This window comes from Typopeltis vanoorti, chromosome 4, assembly GCF_054136105.1.
Source record: "Typopeltis vanoorti isolate ZY-2024b chromosome 4, IOZ_Tvanoo_1.0, whole genome shotgun sequence".
NCBI classification, from domain to species: Eukaryota; Metazoa; Arthropoda; class Arachnida; order Uropygi; family Thelyphonidae; genus Typopeltis; species Typopeltis vanoorti.
In genome coordinates, this window is record NC_143552.1 from 168,420,690 (window position 1) to 168,437,941 (window position 17,252).

At 35.6% G+C, this 17,252-nt stretch overlaps 1 protein-coding gene across 3 annotated transcripts in view; it reads right to left on the bottom strand.

Annotated features, from left to right (window-relative positions):
* Nucleotides 1–17,252, bottom strand: part of Mer (ezrin/radixin/moesin family protein merlin) — a 488,739-nt gene that overhangs the window by 25,905 nt on the left and 445,582 nt on the right. For 2 of the 3 annotated variants that reach the window (XR_016548261.1, XR_016548262.1), the window contains exon 15: nucleotides 10,086–10,193. Coding sequence is in view for 1 of the 3 variants with exons in the window: in XM_090392086.1 (XP_090248212.1) it covers nucleotides 10,143–10,193 (51 nt within the window). In the remaining 2 variants the exon portion in view is untranslated. Of the gene's footprint in view, nucleotides 1–9,890; nucleotides 10,194–17,252 lie in introns of those variants that run through there. The other variant, XM_090392086.1, reaches the window with a different exon arrangement.

Sequence of the window (17,252 nt, forward strand, 5' to 3'; positions counted from 1 at the left end):
CAAAGAGATGTTGGAAAGGATATAGAGGTGACAGACTAAGGTAGTTTCTGACCTCTGGAATGCCGAATATGAGGATCGAGAAGATGCAATTTACAGAGTCTAGTGGATATGAGGAAGAGGGGAGATATGATAGAGACCTACAAGTTAGTAAGGGGTTGTTATAGGATCAATATTGGCAAGGTTTTCTACAGAAAAACAGTGGGAGGTCAGGGAAGAACCAGAGGTCATCATCCCTGGAAACTGTACTAAGAGGGTGTGTGAGAAGCAGGTTTTTTGCATGGAGAGTTGTGAATGATTGGAATGCCTGAAGTGTGTTGTCTGCAGAGAATTTGAGTGTGTTTAAGTCATGGTATGATAAACTGTGTGTATGATAAAAGGACCTCCTAGATCAGTCTTTGTGTCTCAATCTCTTTGTGTAATAATAATAATAACTGCTTATATTTTGCTGAATTTCAAATCAGTAAAATATGAGCAGTTAATAAAACATCTTTTGATAAAATTGCTTGGTGTTGTTAATACTGTTAAAAAATAAGTCATGAATAATAACCTAAGCTTATCTGTTAGATTAATGCAGAAGTCATATTTCCTCGGTATCACTTCTGGGTCTTGCTCCCACTGAGACCTCAATAAAGGCCTAAACTGGTCTGAGTAGTGACACTTCCCACAATGCATAGCATTATACACATCTGTAAGGATATGTGTGTTGCATTGTGGAATACTAAGGCAATTGACGTGAAATCATTAGCTTTTATATACAAGTAGCCCAGTAATGAAGTTACTTCACATGCAAACTTTGTTTGCTTACACTTGGATAAAGGATGAAACCAAGAAGATAATTTCTTGGCATCTTTAATTTAAAGGAAGGTAAGTTAGCCATCAAACTATCCTACTGCTCTCACTCAGTACTCTCAAAAACAACAGAGAAAATAATCAACAGCTACCAGGAGGCTCACTAATTAATTAGTGATCACCAGTATGGATTCCATCAATCTTGTTCCACAGTAGATCTCAGACAACAAAATCCACTGGATTTTTGTTGTTATCTGATTAAGTGAGATGTACTGGTATCCTTGCAATGATAACATCATATGACAGGTAATAGTCCTTTGCAATTGAATAATTGCCTTTCCTTCATGGTATTTCAGTGCATGTTACAGTAGATGGTTGATGCCCTTTCTTCAGATTTCTCTATCAGTGCTGGGATTTGCCAGGCTCTGTGCCTTCACCTTCCCTCTTCCTACTATATATTAAAGCTATTTTTTCAATGACCACAAATACTATCGATAGTTTTGTAGAAGACAGTAAACTCCATTCCTCTTTATTTAACCAATCATGCAGTACTCAATTAATGCAAACTCCAAGATTTTCCATAACCAATATATATATAATTTTAGTTCGAGAGGTGTACTAGGGCTTTATAGGAAAAGAATCGGGCATATCACAAATGGCTTTTATCAAAATCTCCATCTTCCTTTTATGTTTATATAAAAGCCCAAAATAGTTGCAAGCAAGATATATCAAAAACTGATTTTGAAAGCGTTAAAAACAGCTTGCATGATATAAAATGCAATCATGCCTTTTGCTCTCTCTTTCCCTCCCTTAGAATACATCAAAAACAGCGACAATGTTATATGTAAGGTTTTTTCCAAGTGGAGTGTGGTCCACAACACCAAATGATATAGACAACCCAGACTGGAAATTAGGAGAGGTGATTTTTTCAATAGAAATGAAAAGTCCAGTCCCCAATTTTGTATTCATTGGATCAGCAAGAGTCATAACAAATTATCCGAGTTAGAAGACAATGTTTTAGGTATGAATCACATGACCATCTTAGTACAAAGTGTTCACAAATAAAATGCAGAAACTGTATGCAAACAGGACATGTGCTTTAAATTAAAGATACCAAAAAAATTATATACTTGGTTTAATCCTTTATCCAAGTGTAAGCAAACAAAGTTTGCACCTGAAGTATTTTCAGGACTGGGCAACTTGTATATAGAAGCTAATGACTTCACATCACTTGCCTTAGGACATGTGCTTGAGCAGTATATAACACCTTGTGGAAAGTGTGGAAGTGAACAACATAAAACAAACACCTGCCCTCATGCTAAATGGATGGGTGGTGCAATTAAGCACCACCTATAACACACAACTCCAACAGCTGACACAATCTAGGAATAATTGCCCCCCCCCCCCAACAAAAGTTCAGAATTTTCCAGTTCTAGAAGAACCACCAAGTCAATAGTAGAAGAAAATGAGTCCGCAATAAATTTGACACATGCACAAATTTAATCTTTCTGACAGAACATACTGCCATAGAGTATACTTCAGATAGTTGTGGTGCTGATTAGGCACTCTAAGAAATAAGATTTCAGGTTTAGATACATGTAAGTAGTGATATACATCATTTGTTTAAGGCTACAAATATCCAAAAATTTGTGGAAGTTTTTTTTTTTTTTCCCATGATTTCTTTGCTATATTTATTCCCCCCCCCTTTTCTCTCTGATCCACAGTATTACTTCATTTATCCAGATAATGTCAAAAAGTTAATTACAGAGCAGGTACATGTAGGTAGCAAAAGACTTATATTCATATCTCCCACAAAGGAGTACTCAAGTGTCATGTGCATTCATGGCCTTGACATAGACAATCATAGTGCTATACTTGAACTCTGTCTAGGTGAACTCTACGACAGAGTAAGTGTTAGAAGAATTAATTCTCTAGTTATGTGGGAAGCCTTTTGAGGCATTATAATCAGATTCAATCCTGCATACTATCCAGCAGCCACTATGCAGAACTGCTTTTTTCCCCCTGAATAAAGTACTGTTTCTTAATTAATTATATAGCATATTTAGGAATGTTCTTAAAGGGTTTCATCTAAACTACATGTAAGAAAAGGGGGAGTGGAGCAGAAGTAAGATACTCTGATTTGGAAACCCAATAAACTTGCTTATTAAAGACCACCTCAGACTTCCAATAAGCAAAGTGACAGTGGGAGTGTTCCAGTGAGTGATGAAAGTCATCTATCACTAGGCTTTCTAGAATATATAGATGCATAAAATGTTGTATGCTGCTGTTCACATCAAATCAATGCAAAACGTCTATATAAATATGTTCTCTCTGGCTCCCTTTCCTTTGGAAAGGAAAGTAAGTCATTCTCAGCAAGAACAGTAGTATGCATTGTAACATATAAGTTATTCATGTTTAATAGTTTCAAGCATATTATGACTATATGCTGTTTCTACAAAAGACATGTTTTGACATATAAAGCTGAAACCTCACCTGAAAATTTTGCTCATATGGGTGGAAATGACTATATGAATGAATGTGAAAGAAAATATTAGTGAAATTTTATATTCAGTTACTCACTACCTTTCATATAAGTAACAACAATATGGGTGAAGAACATGTCACAGAGCTCACTCATATGAGGAAGAAATTCCACCAGATATCCACATAGACAGTGTCTGATGGAAGAGGACTGACTTCCATTGAATGGTATGATATTCAGTGTGAATAACTGTTCCCACATGATGCATGTGCTGAATGTGATATCCAGTTACATAATGCATGACTCTGACATATATAAACATCGTGCATTATGTAACAGAAATTTAGAATTTACCCTACATATAAAAATCCATTAATGCATCAAAACACTGTAAACATCAAGATATGAAGCATCAATATCATGTCCAAAGTACAACTTTTTCACACATCATAAGCATCTACTTAATAGCTTGCTTTCACATTCTTTAATTGAAAAACCTGAATAATAAAAAATCCTGTGGATACAGGATTTTTTATTTTTAAATCATTTCCAAACAGTGAGAGACTGTAAGGTCTATAGCAAATAAACAGTGTGTATGAGGCAAGGGTCAAGAGCATAGTAATATCAACATATTCTTTTTTTGAAGATGGAGTTATAGTCTTGGGAATACTTTGTGAGGAAGGCTGCTTGTTCCATAGAACTTAGGCTGATGGAACAAACAATGAATAGGAATAACAGGTTAGGTGAGTCAGTCAACAGCTCAAATGAAAATATGGTGGACAGCTGTTACTCACATTACTGTAGGTTTGGCAGAAATTGGGGTATGACTAATGCCAGTTCTGCTGAACAGTGTCCATGAAAATATCTATAGAAGGGACACCAATGAGGAAATTGACCACCTTTGAAACAGTGGTAGAAAACATTTTGAGAGAAAGGATTATCAATAAGTACAACTGCTCTTTTCTGAACAGCATCAAATTTTTTTCAGAGAAGTTTTAGGTGGACTACCCCAAATATGAAAACAGTATTCCAAGGTGGGGAAAATCTGGAATTTGTACCAAATAAGCAGGCTGCATAAATGAAAACTAATGTCTGGAGTGAAAAAGGATGCTAAGTTTTTTGCAAGCTGAGAATGGTATAGAAGCGATGTGATTATGTCAGGGAAGGTTGGAAGTGATAGTCAGTCCAAAAAATAGATCTGATCTTGGTCGTTAAGTTGAGCATTGTCAAAGGTCAGGGAAGAACTAAGGTTTTTTTTTTTTTTTTTTGAAGGTAAAAAGATGGAACTGTGCTGAGGAATCATTGCAGATGACCAGGCAGTCATCACACCATTAAAGGATAGCATAGAGATCAGTGTTTAGGAATTTACTGTAGATAACCTTGAAGCATGACATGTTTGAGGAGAGGTGAAATAACAGTGCACCGAGGAACACCTGCATTAATCCTAAAATCTCAACCCTCCCCCACCATTACAGCGAACTGATCTGAGAGAAAACTGGCAATCCAATTACAAAGGGAAGAAGACAGCCATATCATAGCAATTTGCTGAGAAGTTTTAAGTGCCCAACCCTATCACATGTCTTGGAAATGTCAAGTACAATTGCAGTATTTTCTCCAAGCATTTCCATGACACATGTACAGTGTTGGATGTTATAGGTGAGGAGATTTACTGTGGATCTTGATTGATAATCATTGATCAGCTGATAGTTCTTTAGATGTTGAAGAAGACAGCTGATAGCCTTCTCCACTATAGGAAGCAGTGAGGTGAGGTTAGAGCAAGAGGTTGACAGCCTGATGGTAAACACTTACCCCCCCACCCAATTTCACTGGCATTTGGAAAGTTTTAGGTCACATCTTGATACATTTCATGGAAAATCAGATTACATTATAAAATTAAAAAATAAACACCGATAATGTATGAAAGACTGCATTTATATGTAGTCAGAATATGTTAATGTAAAATTAACATATTCTGACTACTGCAAGAATATGTTAATGTAAAATCTATCATATTTCAGTAATTCTGCTTTGTGGTGTAGCAGCTTCCAAAGTAGCACTGTTATTGTTTCCTCGCCAATTAAGGATTTGTGGTTATCTGGGTATGTTGCTCTCAAACATGTGCACAGCAGTTCAAATTAGAACTGAACAATGAAACAGTACTGAAAGAATCATTTTTCCTGATATGTCCCTAAGGGATATATGAAAGATTGTTACAAGAGGCTCAACTTATGCAAATTTGACTTGACACAAACCTTCATAAAAATTACATAAAATGAGGTCCATAATATAAATTTTGCAAAACTTAGATCTTGAAAGATTTTTCACTTAGTTAGAAAAAAAATTATGGAGAAATTATACTTGGCAAGAAATTATATATTTGTGCAATCTGTGTTGAAAAAAGTATTTATGCCTTGAGTATAGCAATATTGTTTGCGATGACTGTTTTGTAAATCCAACTATTGAAGATTCTGATTAATTAATGTTAAATGCATTTGTTTAGTTTTATTTTCTTTCATTATTCATGTTTGCATTATTTTGAAATGAACATTTTTATTCTTTATATTTCTTTGTTCAATAATTTCTAGATTGTAATTGAAAATAAATAATCCATCATATATTATTTATAAACCATCATGCATTATATTTGCAGTGTTTTTTTTTTAAGTTTTATCGCATTGCACATACTAGTAATGAATGTATCTCTCAGATGCCGCATGCTAGAATTGGTAAACCACCAACTGCTGTATGTACTTTGTATTCCTGTTCCTTTTATTTTCTTCTTTCTACACACTGATGATGTACTGTTATTTTCAGTATGAAATATCTGTACTTTCTTTTCATTAAAGTTAATCCCTGTGATTATCGTGTAATTTATTGTTAATAGTCATGCCACAGGTACCTTTAAAGATTAGGCACCCTTATCATTGAAATACTCTGGATTAAGGCAAATTGTAGAAAGTTTTTTTTACTTGTTTATAAATTAAATTAAAAATACCAAGAAATTACATTTTTGTTTAATCCTTTATCCAAGTGTAACCAAACAACTGTTTTCTTACACTCCAATATTATAGTGAGGAAAAAGCATTCATTAACGAATCTATAACTGAAAATTACCACACAATAATAAATGGATATGATGCAACATATTATTTATTATTACGATTCAGGAACGTCCATGGAATTCAAAGACTTGCTATGGGAGGCCCATGCTTGCAATACTTAACACATTTCTCTTTAGACTCTTTACCATGCTCATGAAAAAAATATTAGTCCTTAAGAGCCACACTCTTACACAACTTCCAGGAGTGATTGATCCCTTGTTCTCTTCCATTAGTTCCATTCTTCTTCACAGGATGAACTCCACAGATCATTTAATTATTTTCTATTTGCTTCCAGATCCTCACCAGTTCATTTCCAAGAAATCTACAATCTGTGTACAATCATTCAGATGTAGCCACATCAATACCTTATAAACATAAAATATAAGCACCTGCTAGTGGAATACACAGTTCATTAATAGGCACAAATAATTACTTATATACATGGTTTGAAATTGTTTGTTCCCAGATGAATTTCTAATTGTCAATATTTCAAGCACTTTCAATGAGAACTTATATCTTATAAATTTATGATATTAAAAAAGCTTCATCTAAAGGTAGTACTTATGTAAATATCTGATGAGTGTGTCAAATGACAGATATGTTTTCAGCACACAAGCTGTTTCCAGTTTGTGTGCTGGAAAAAACATGGGACTTTATCATAAACATGTAAACTAAGTACTGAATTTCATTAAATTCCATCTAGCCAGTATGGAATAATCAGTTTCAATGATCTTGCTAATAAAAATAATCCAAATGAAACTAAAAACAAATTACGTGACATATTCTAAGCCACATCCTAAATAACAAATTTCATTAAATTCTGTATAGCCTGATGAGTTATAATTATATATAATTTTAAAATATCCTGTCCCCTTCTGCTGTTGCAAATGGTCTGAGTGAAACAAAATTGCAATGGCTTGATGTATTTTTCAGATGATTGCAATAAAATCCAGCCAGCCAGTGTTTAGGGATGATATGCCTAAAATAATTAAATAAAATAAAAATGCAATAATTTTGTGAAATACGTCTAATTAAAAAGGATTCAAGAAGAGGAAAGTTCTTGAAACATAAATCATTTCAGCATACAAGGTTTGCTGCATGAATAAAAGAAATGGGCATACTGTCATCAGTACACTTACTCTTCTCCTATATATTAATGCAGTGTTTCCCAAATGGTGGGTCACGACCCGACACCAGGTCACAAAAGCTAAATGCCAGGTTGCCTAAAAAAACTCTCAAAAACCTAGGTGTTTCTTTTTTTCATGAAACTCTAAAATATAAGTAAATAGCTTTTAATCGGGACTAATGAATAAATAATTTAATTAACAGAGACAAAAAATGCGCTCCATCTGCGATGGCATTTCACAGTCTCTTTGTTCGCGGTAAAGTAGCTCAACTAATGTCAAGGCTGCACGGCAGCAACCACACCACAGCCGAATTGTTTGGCCGTCTGGCGTTTGTTTTACTCGCCCACCACATTAAGCATCAAGAGAGAGCATATAGAGCATGGATAAGGAATGCTTTTACAGTGAATGCAGAATCTGAGACAGAATTGCCGGATTCAGATATTGAATCTATAATTGAACTGTCGTGTGATACGGCACTCAACAACAACGTCTTCAACACAATACCACTGATGGATTTTTGGCTGTCTTGCCATCAGGAGTATACCCAGTTTTAGCAGAAAAAGCGATAAAATTTCTATAATTTGTCACAACCTATAACTGTGAAACAGGCTTTTCAACACTAGTTTTTCTAAAAAATAAATATAGAAACCTATTGGAAGTCAAACCGGATTTAAGAATAAAGTTATCATCTTTTCCTCCAAACCTGAAGTTTCTAGTTAACAAACAGCAACATCACACTTCTCATTAATAAATTACTTGGCTTTAGTTTAATTTCTTTATATTTTTGTAAGAGTAAATGATTGATTCTTTATTATAATAATAATAAATGAAAACTCTATGAAAATTCAAATCTGTTTTTTTTTACCTATTGGCCATAAAAATTTTAGTTGGTCACAAAGATGAAGTATTAAAATAACTGGGCCATGGAAAAAAAAGTTAGGGAAAACCTTGCATTAATCTATAAGAGAAGAACAGGGACAAGAGTACACGGCTCCGGAGAACTCTGTACTTTTGAGAGCTTAGCAAAACCTGATGAGAGAGGAAACTGGCAACCCAATCAGAAAGGCAACAATCACAAGATAGTAGCTTAGTAAGAAGGCATCTATGCTAGATTCAATCAATGCTGTGGAAATCTCAACAACAACAACCACGGTTAAGAGATATGCTGTGGAATGAAAATGGGATATTAGTGATAACTAATTAACTGGTAGGGGCCTCCAGGTAGTAAGGAAGTTGGCTGTTAATGGCTTTCTCCATTTTAAAGAGGATTGAGGCAAACACAATTGAATGACAATTTGATAGCTGACTTTTACTTTCCTTATTTTAGGAACAAGCTGATATAGAGGTCTGCTTCTATGCTGTTAGGTAGATGTCAGACAAGTATGACAACTTGTATAGGTGATGAAGGATGGCTGTTAAATTTGGAGCACAAATTTTTTGCATAACTAGGAGGATATCCATCTGGAGACTTATTAATATTTAGATCATTAAGTTTTTTGATTTTTCTGATGTCAAAACAACAGAGGAAGATGATTTGCTTTGGTCACCTAAACAGGAGTTGAAGGAGGACTGAAGCCAAGCGGTCAGCTGTGTATTTAGCTAATGCTAGTGGGGTTACCAATATGGGTAAACTTGACAGTATGGAAGGGCAATGTCACACTCAAATAGCTTAACAAAGGACCAGAAAGCAAACCCCCCCACCCCATGCAAACACACACCAAAAGTCTGATTTGAGTAAGAAATACATTAAATTATGACTGAACTATAATGTACTACAGATACAGGAGTGAAAAAATAACACAGCCCTTAATAGAGAGAGTTCAAGGCAGAAAAATCATAAGGAAATACCAATGAGTATTCGGATTATAAGTTTTCAAAAAAATATTCGATTTTCAAATTTCTTGGGAAATTATGAAGAAATTTACAGTCAATTTAAAAAAAAAAAGTTTAATCATATTTATTTTTGAATGTGCTATGTTAAATTAAGCTGTTCATTTTCTTTAAGTGCTAAACGATATGCCGTAGAAAAAAAAAAAAATTTTTTTTTTTTTTGCTTTTCTCTCTAAGTACACCTCTTTACTGTCTTAAGTAATTTGTCACTATTCAGTTGAAAACATGACTGCTTTATTTTGTTCTATATTTCTAAAATTAAAATGAAAGATGAACTGTTTAAAAAGATATTTTTTAAAAAAAGAGAATCAATATAAAAATGCATTTTTTCATGCTCATGAGTTTTTAAACCTTATTTTATGATAAAAAATATCATATATATATTTTGATTTCATTATCATATATATTTTGGCTCTCTTATTTTAGTATTTTTTCAATTTGGAAAAAAAATTATCATATATATAATTTTCAATAAAACTGAAAAGTTAGAGTACAGAGAGATAATAGAGAAATTCCTTTATACAGGAAATAAAAATTGAAAATACATTACAAGCTTTCATTTAGTCCATGACACAAGCTTTCCTTAAGTATATATATCACAGGACACTAAGGCACTAATCTTGCTATTATGACTGAAAAATAGGTTATTAAAGATGATTATAGGAGGAAAAGCATTTCTTGGCGAAACCTCCTTACCAGATGATATACATATTCTACAGTATGTACAAAGTTGGCAGACTTCCAACAAATGATTCATAACTCTTCAAAGAAGGCTACTCTGGCTTTGGTGGATCCTGATTTTGTCTAGAAAAAATTAAGATAAAATAAAAAACGGTAATCATATCTATTTTATCAAATTATTTTACTTTATGAGATATAATTCACTCATGATGACATATACCATATATAAAAATTCCCAATACAATAATACTCTCAACAAATCCCATCACAGTATACTAAATTCCCACAGCATCAGCAATAAAGAAAACTAAGTAAACTATTCCCTTAAAATTTAGTATAGTGAGAATTAATTGTATAACAAAACAATGCCATTATGCATTAATTTTTCATTTTTTATATTGATCTCACAAACAAGAATCAAAAGAACATTATAAGCATAATGCTGTGTGAGTGGTGATGAGGACTGAGAAAGAAGACTGTTATAGAGGACAGAGGTAAATGGAATACAAGATTAAAAGAAGAAGCAGGTTCATTGTGTTTGTAGTTACACTGAGAAGGGAAGCTAAACAGCTGTTGTTCTTGTTTTAATAGTTTCAACAGAAAGTGGAGAGAGATAATGGCTGCCAGTTCAGTGGAGCAGTGACTATGGAAGTACTGCATCTGATATAGAAATACTGCATCTGTGAAATACAGATTGAAGCAAGGCTGTAAGGGAGGATTACCTATGAACTGAATTGACCTTCTCTGGACAGCAGGAGAATTTTTAGGTATACCACTTAAACATGTGAGCAGTATTCTAAGGATAGATTTGGGTTTTTGTATAGAGCTAGCAGCTGGGTAGGTAAGTGGACTTAACAATAGTACCTTGAGCTGAAGTTCCTAGCATCATGAGCTTATGCTAGGAATGGCTGGAGGTAAATGTTAGTCCAAGCACAGTGAACTGTGTTCAGACCCCTTGTTTAATTAGATCCGTGTTTAGTTTATTACAAGAGAATTTTTAGAGAAACAAGAGAAAAAGCTGGATAACCAGCTTTTTCTCTTGTATATTACTAAGGTGGTGCACTTTCATTCACAGGCCACGTCGTAATGGTAAAAACAACTGTGATTTTGTATTGATGCATCAACTGCCCTTTTGAGTAAAATGTAAGAATGCTGTTGGAGAAGTAAAATAACATTCATTTAGTACCATAAAAATATTTATTCCCAGATTCATTTTATTATTCACAAAGCAGCAAAAGCAATTCTACATCAGTCATTTGCTAATCATGAGCCCATTTCACCAATCTTTTATGCAATGAATTATAATCATGAATCATGTAACAAAAAGACAGGGCATCTATATGAATAATAATAAGTGAAATGAAATTTAAAACTAAGTGGAGAAAACAAAGCAGTGAGCATGAAGTGCATGATCTGTGATTCTATTTATCACTTTACTTTTATAAAGATATCATCATCATCATCATCAAATTCCTGATATGTACCCTCAAGGGGTATTACAGGATATGATAGTACTACATGAAAAATTTACATCATTACTAAATTCCTATCTACAATTTTCCTCCAAATCGGTCTGTAACTTGTCAAGACTGCAACATTATCAGATCTTATATTTCTATCGTCTAAGGCACTTTGTACCGTATCAATCCACCTATACCTTGGTATTCCTCTGGGTCGTTTTCCTGCCAACCTGGCAGAGAAAACTTGCTTTGCTAATCTTTCCTCACCCATTCTGTTTAAGTGACCATACTACCTGATATTAACTCTGCTAACGCATTCCTGGATGCTGACAATGTCAAGTCCTTTCCTAATATCCTCGTTTTTAATATGATATTGCCATTGATGCCATCTGTTCAAGCCTCTAATCTTTCTCAGGACTCTCATATCTGTGGTCTCTAGTCTTTAGTCAAGTGTTTTACTTCTGACCCAGCTCTCAGATCCATAAGTTAAAACTGGTTTAAACACGGTCTTTTACACAGCTAATTTCTCTCTTAATCCATATGAATTTATTCAATTGATTGCCTACCATACCAGCTTTGTTGATTCTGTTGTCTATTTCCATATTTAATTTACCATCTTCACTAAAAATCATGCCAAAGTAGCTGAAATGTTTTACTTGTTCCACAGGTTTCCCATTCAGAACACAGTTGACATTTTCAACAATTCTACCTATTTTCATTGTCTTTGTCTTTTTAATGCTGACCATCATACCATATCTATTACAACAGTTATTCAATTTAGTCAGGAAATATTGCAAACTTGTAGTCGATTTATTTAGAAGTCGTCCGCATAAAGCAAAGAGCTGATGTTAAAATCTCCAATTCTGATATCATGTTTAATACCACTTTCCTTCATAATGTGATCCATATAGATAATGAATAACAGAGGGGATAATGTACATCCTTGTCTCACACCAGATTTAACATTAAACCAACATCCTTCAATTCTAACTGCTGACACCATATAACTGTAGCGTATTGAATAGCTTCTCTCTTGGTACCTTGTCATATGCCTTTTCCATATTGACAAAACTTAAATACAGATCTTTGTTATATTCCCATGCTTTCTCAACTATTTGTCGTAAAGTGAAGATCTGATCCTGACATCCTCTATTTGGCGTGAATCCAGCTTGTTCTTCACCTTTTTCTTCCACAATTCTTCTCAACCGTTTCTCAAGTATACTTGCATAGATATTGCCAGGAACACTCAGTAGGGAAATACTTCTGTAATTCTCACATTCAGTTTTATTTCCCTTTTTATATATGGGGTACTATTAGAGCTCTACTCCAATCATCGGGAATTCGTCCCTCTGTGCAGGCTTTCTGAACTATGCAGTGCAGCCACTGTAAGACTTTTATACCACCATACTTCAGCATTTCTGGTCAAATATCTACTCTTGCTGCCTTTCCACATATCAAGACTTTGATGGCTTTTTCTACTTCAAGTCTGGATATTATTCCTGACTGTATGCCTGTTGAGTGTTTTTGACCACTGTACTGTCATCACTGCTTGTTTCATTTAGCAGTTTTTCAAAGTAATTACTCCATACTTCAAGGATATCTTTTTCTCCTGTTTTCATGTCACCTTTATCATCTCTAACTCCTTTACAGCACTCTTTCCTCCATTCCTAAGTTTCTTCAATAACCTCCAGAATATTTTGCCACCTTCTTGATATTTATTTTCTATATTCTTGCCAAAGTCCTCCCATGACTTTTGTTTAGCTAGTTTTACACACTGTTTAGCTTTCTTACATTTGTCTCTGTATTCTGTAAGAGTAAAAGCTGACTTATTTGCCAGGAACTTTTGATATGCTTTCTTCTTTTCCTTCACTGCCTCTTTAACTTCCTGTGTCCACCAGGTAGTTCTGATTTTTTTATCCTTGCACACAATCTCACCACATGCCTCTCTGGCAGAATCAATCAATGTTTTCTTCAGAGTTTGCCACTGAATCTCCAAGGTTTGGTTCCTGTTCTCAAACACTTTCATTTTTTCTTCAATAATCTTTGTGTATTTTAATCTACAGTTCACATCTGAGAGCTGCTCAACTTTTATTCTCTTTAAAACTTTCTTACATGTTATTCTTTTCAATATGAAATTCAATTTTATCCTACTGAAGAATAAATAGTGATCGCTTCCAATTTCAAATCCTCTGTACAATCTGGTGTCCTGCACCAGGGAGAAAACATCACCATCAACAATAACATAGTCAATGAGACTTTTCTTATTCCTTGCCTCTTCTCTCCATGTGAATTTGTGCACATTTCTATGTTGGAACATGGTTTTCTAAATCACTTAGGGGATTGAACAACGTAGATCCGAATATAAATTAAATTATACTTTAATAAATATCTCTGATATTTCGGCAACGTCACGTTGCCATCTTCAAAAGGAACTTACAAAAAATGGCACACGCATGTAGGCACTACAACACAGTAACTGAGAATGAAGATATGAAGCTATTGTTCTAGAAGTCCTGATGGTACCTTCTAGTGGGCTATGTAGGTGTTCTTGGCCTTGGGCTGAAGGTCTGCTGATGTATGCCTCCCAAATTTGGGGCAGTCGCATGCAACCAAATTTGTTGAGGTTTGGGGAGTTTCTTAGGGCTGAGGCTGATTCCATAAATAGTCTTTCGAATTTGTATTTGCTACGGTGTATTACTGTAGCTTTCTTCCACCGTATTCTGTGGTGTGTATCCAGAGCATGGTTCACAAGACCAGAATGGCTGTACTTGTGAAACTGGATGTAGTCCTTGTGTTCAGAAATTCTGATATTCGCTGTCCTGCCTGTTTGGCCAAAGTACGACAGTTTACAACTGCAAGGTACGTAGTATACACCAGGTAGGTCTAGGGGAAGTGGTTGGTCTTTGGTGGAGTGGATAAGGGATGCCAATTTTCTGTAAGGCCATGTCGTTAGAACAGATTAGTTTAGCCGTGTTGTATAGTGTTTTCACCACTCCATATTGTTGTGAGGGGGCGGGGGGATTGTTGGTGAATGTATCTGCCTGTATGGGTGGGTTTTCTATAAACTGAGAAAACCAAGGTTCCATCAGGCTGGCAGGTGACCAGTGTGTCTAGGAAAGGGAGGCTGTTGTTTTCCTCTTTTTCCAGGGTGAACTTGATTCTGGAGTGTTGGTTGTTTAAGTGTATAAGGAAGGAGAGGAGTGTTTCAGAGTCATGTGGCCAAATAGCAAACACATCATCAACGCAGCGGAGCCATTTCCCTCATCCACTTTGGTGATAACTAATTCTTTATTATAAAGCTCTACAGGAAATGAAGAATAATAAAGAATTAGTTATCACCAAAGCGGATAAGGGAAATGCAACTGTAGTACTTAACCAAAAGGACTACAAAGGTAAGCTTAATGCTCTTCTATTAGATCGGGCTACTTACCTCCCTATCGAATATAATCCCACCAACTCACAAATCAGAAAACTTCACAGGCTCCTTAAGAAAGTTACTTCTTGGCCTGTAGAAGTTACCAACAGATTAAAGCCGTTTAACTCTATACGCTCCCCCTATTTATGGACTCCCAAAAATACATAAAGAAAATGTGCCATTACGTCCCATAGTGGATGGCATTGATTCCCCCCCACATACAAATTAGCTAAACATTTGGCCAAAGAGCTCACACACTATACTGGCAACACACCATCACACATAAAAAACTCAGCCCACTTCAAAGCCAGCATAGAAAACCTTACACTCCAGCATACTGACATAATGGTCAGCTTTGCCATCTCCTTCTTATTCATAAATGTCCCACTCAAGGACACTTTAGAGCTAATCCAAGCTAAATTTTCTCCCGATATCTCAGCCCTATTTCAGTTCACAATGAACTCAGGCTATTTCATTTGGTAGGGAAAATTCTACAAACAAATAGAGGGGACAACCATTGGTTCACCACTCTCCCCACCCTTGGCCAATTTCTTTATGGAGACCTTTGAAGAAAAAACCTTAGCCTCTGCCCCACAAAAACCAACCATATGGCTCCGCTACATTGATGATGTGTTCGCTATTTGGCCACATGGCTCTGAAACACTCCTCTCCTTCCTTACACACTTAAACAACCAACACTCCAGAATCAAGTTCACCCTGGAAAAAGAGGAAAACAACAGCCTCCCTTTCCTAGACACACACACACACACTAGTCACCCGCCAGCCTGATGGAAACTTGGTTTTCTCAGTTTATAGAAAACCCCCCCATACAGGCAGATACATTCACCAACAATCCCCCCCACCCCTCACAACAATATGGAGTGGTGAAAATACTATACAACAGGGCTAAACTAATCTGTTCTAACGAAATGGCCCTAAACACTGAACTAAATCACACCCTCAACACTTTCTCAGCCAATGGCTATCCTCCCAAAAAAATCCAAAAAAAGAAAATATTAAAACCTACAAACCACAGCCCCCCCCCTTCACAACAAAGATTACTCTAAATCCATCGCCATTCCCTACATCCGAGGCACCTCGGAAAAAATTACCAAAATTTTAAAAAAACATGACCTCACCTCCTGTTACAGGCCTTACAGAAAATTGGCATCCCTTATCTGCTCCACCAAAGACCAACCACTTCTCCTAGACCTATCTGGTGTATACCAGGTCCCTTGCAGTTGTAAACTGTCGTACTTTGGGCAAACAAGCAGGGCAGCGAATATCAGAATTTCTGAACACAAGGACTACATCCGGTTTCACAAGTACGGCCATTCTGGTCTTGCAGACCATGCTCTGGATATACGCCACAGAATACGGTGGAAGAAAGCTACAGTAATACACCGTAGCAAATACAAATCCGAAAGACTATTTATGGAATCAGCCTCAGCCCTAAGAAACTCCCCAAACCTCAACAAATTTGGTTGTATGCGACTGCCCCAAATTTGGGAGGCATACATCAGCAGACCTTCAGCCCAGCGGGCAAGAACACCTACTTAGCCTGCTAGAGGGCACCATCAGGACTTCTAGGAGAACGATAGCTTCATATCTTCATTCTCAGTTACTGTGTTGTAGTGCCTGTGTGCACGTGCCTTTTTTGTAAGTTCCTTTTGAAAATGGCAACGTGATGTTGCCGAAATATCAGAGATATTTATTAAAGTATAATTTAATTTATATTCGGATCTACGTTGTTCAATTCCCTAAGTGATTTAGAAATGCATAGTCAATGTATAAGCCTGTCTACGAGAGTTGGAACATGGTGTTAGTAATAACTAGTCCATGTCCTGAATAGAAATCCAACAGGTATTTGCCATTATTATTAGCTTTGCTCTTTTCTCCAAATTTTCCCAAAATATTTTGTATGTCTGACAATCATTTCCTACTCTGCTATTTAGATACCCAACAAGGACCAACTTTTCCTTTTTCATTGTGTCAGTTGCTTTTTCTAAAGCATAAAAAAAATTCCTCCACTTCTACCTTAGCAGAACCTTCTGTGGGACCATAGGCACAAATAAATCTCATTGTCCAATTCCCCATTCTGATATTTGCCCACATCACTCTACTCGAGACTGCCTGCCATTCAAGAAGATTAGCCTCGTATTTTGTGTTGAATACTATGGCTACCCCTTCTTTTCCTTGATTGTCATTTCCTGAATATAACATTTTATTTATTGCTCAGAAAGATCTTTATAAAGATATTTGAGCATGAAAATTTCTGTCAAAATCAGCATCTAAGTGAACAAACTC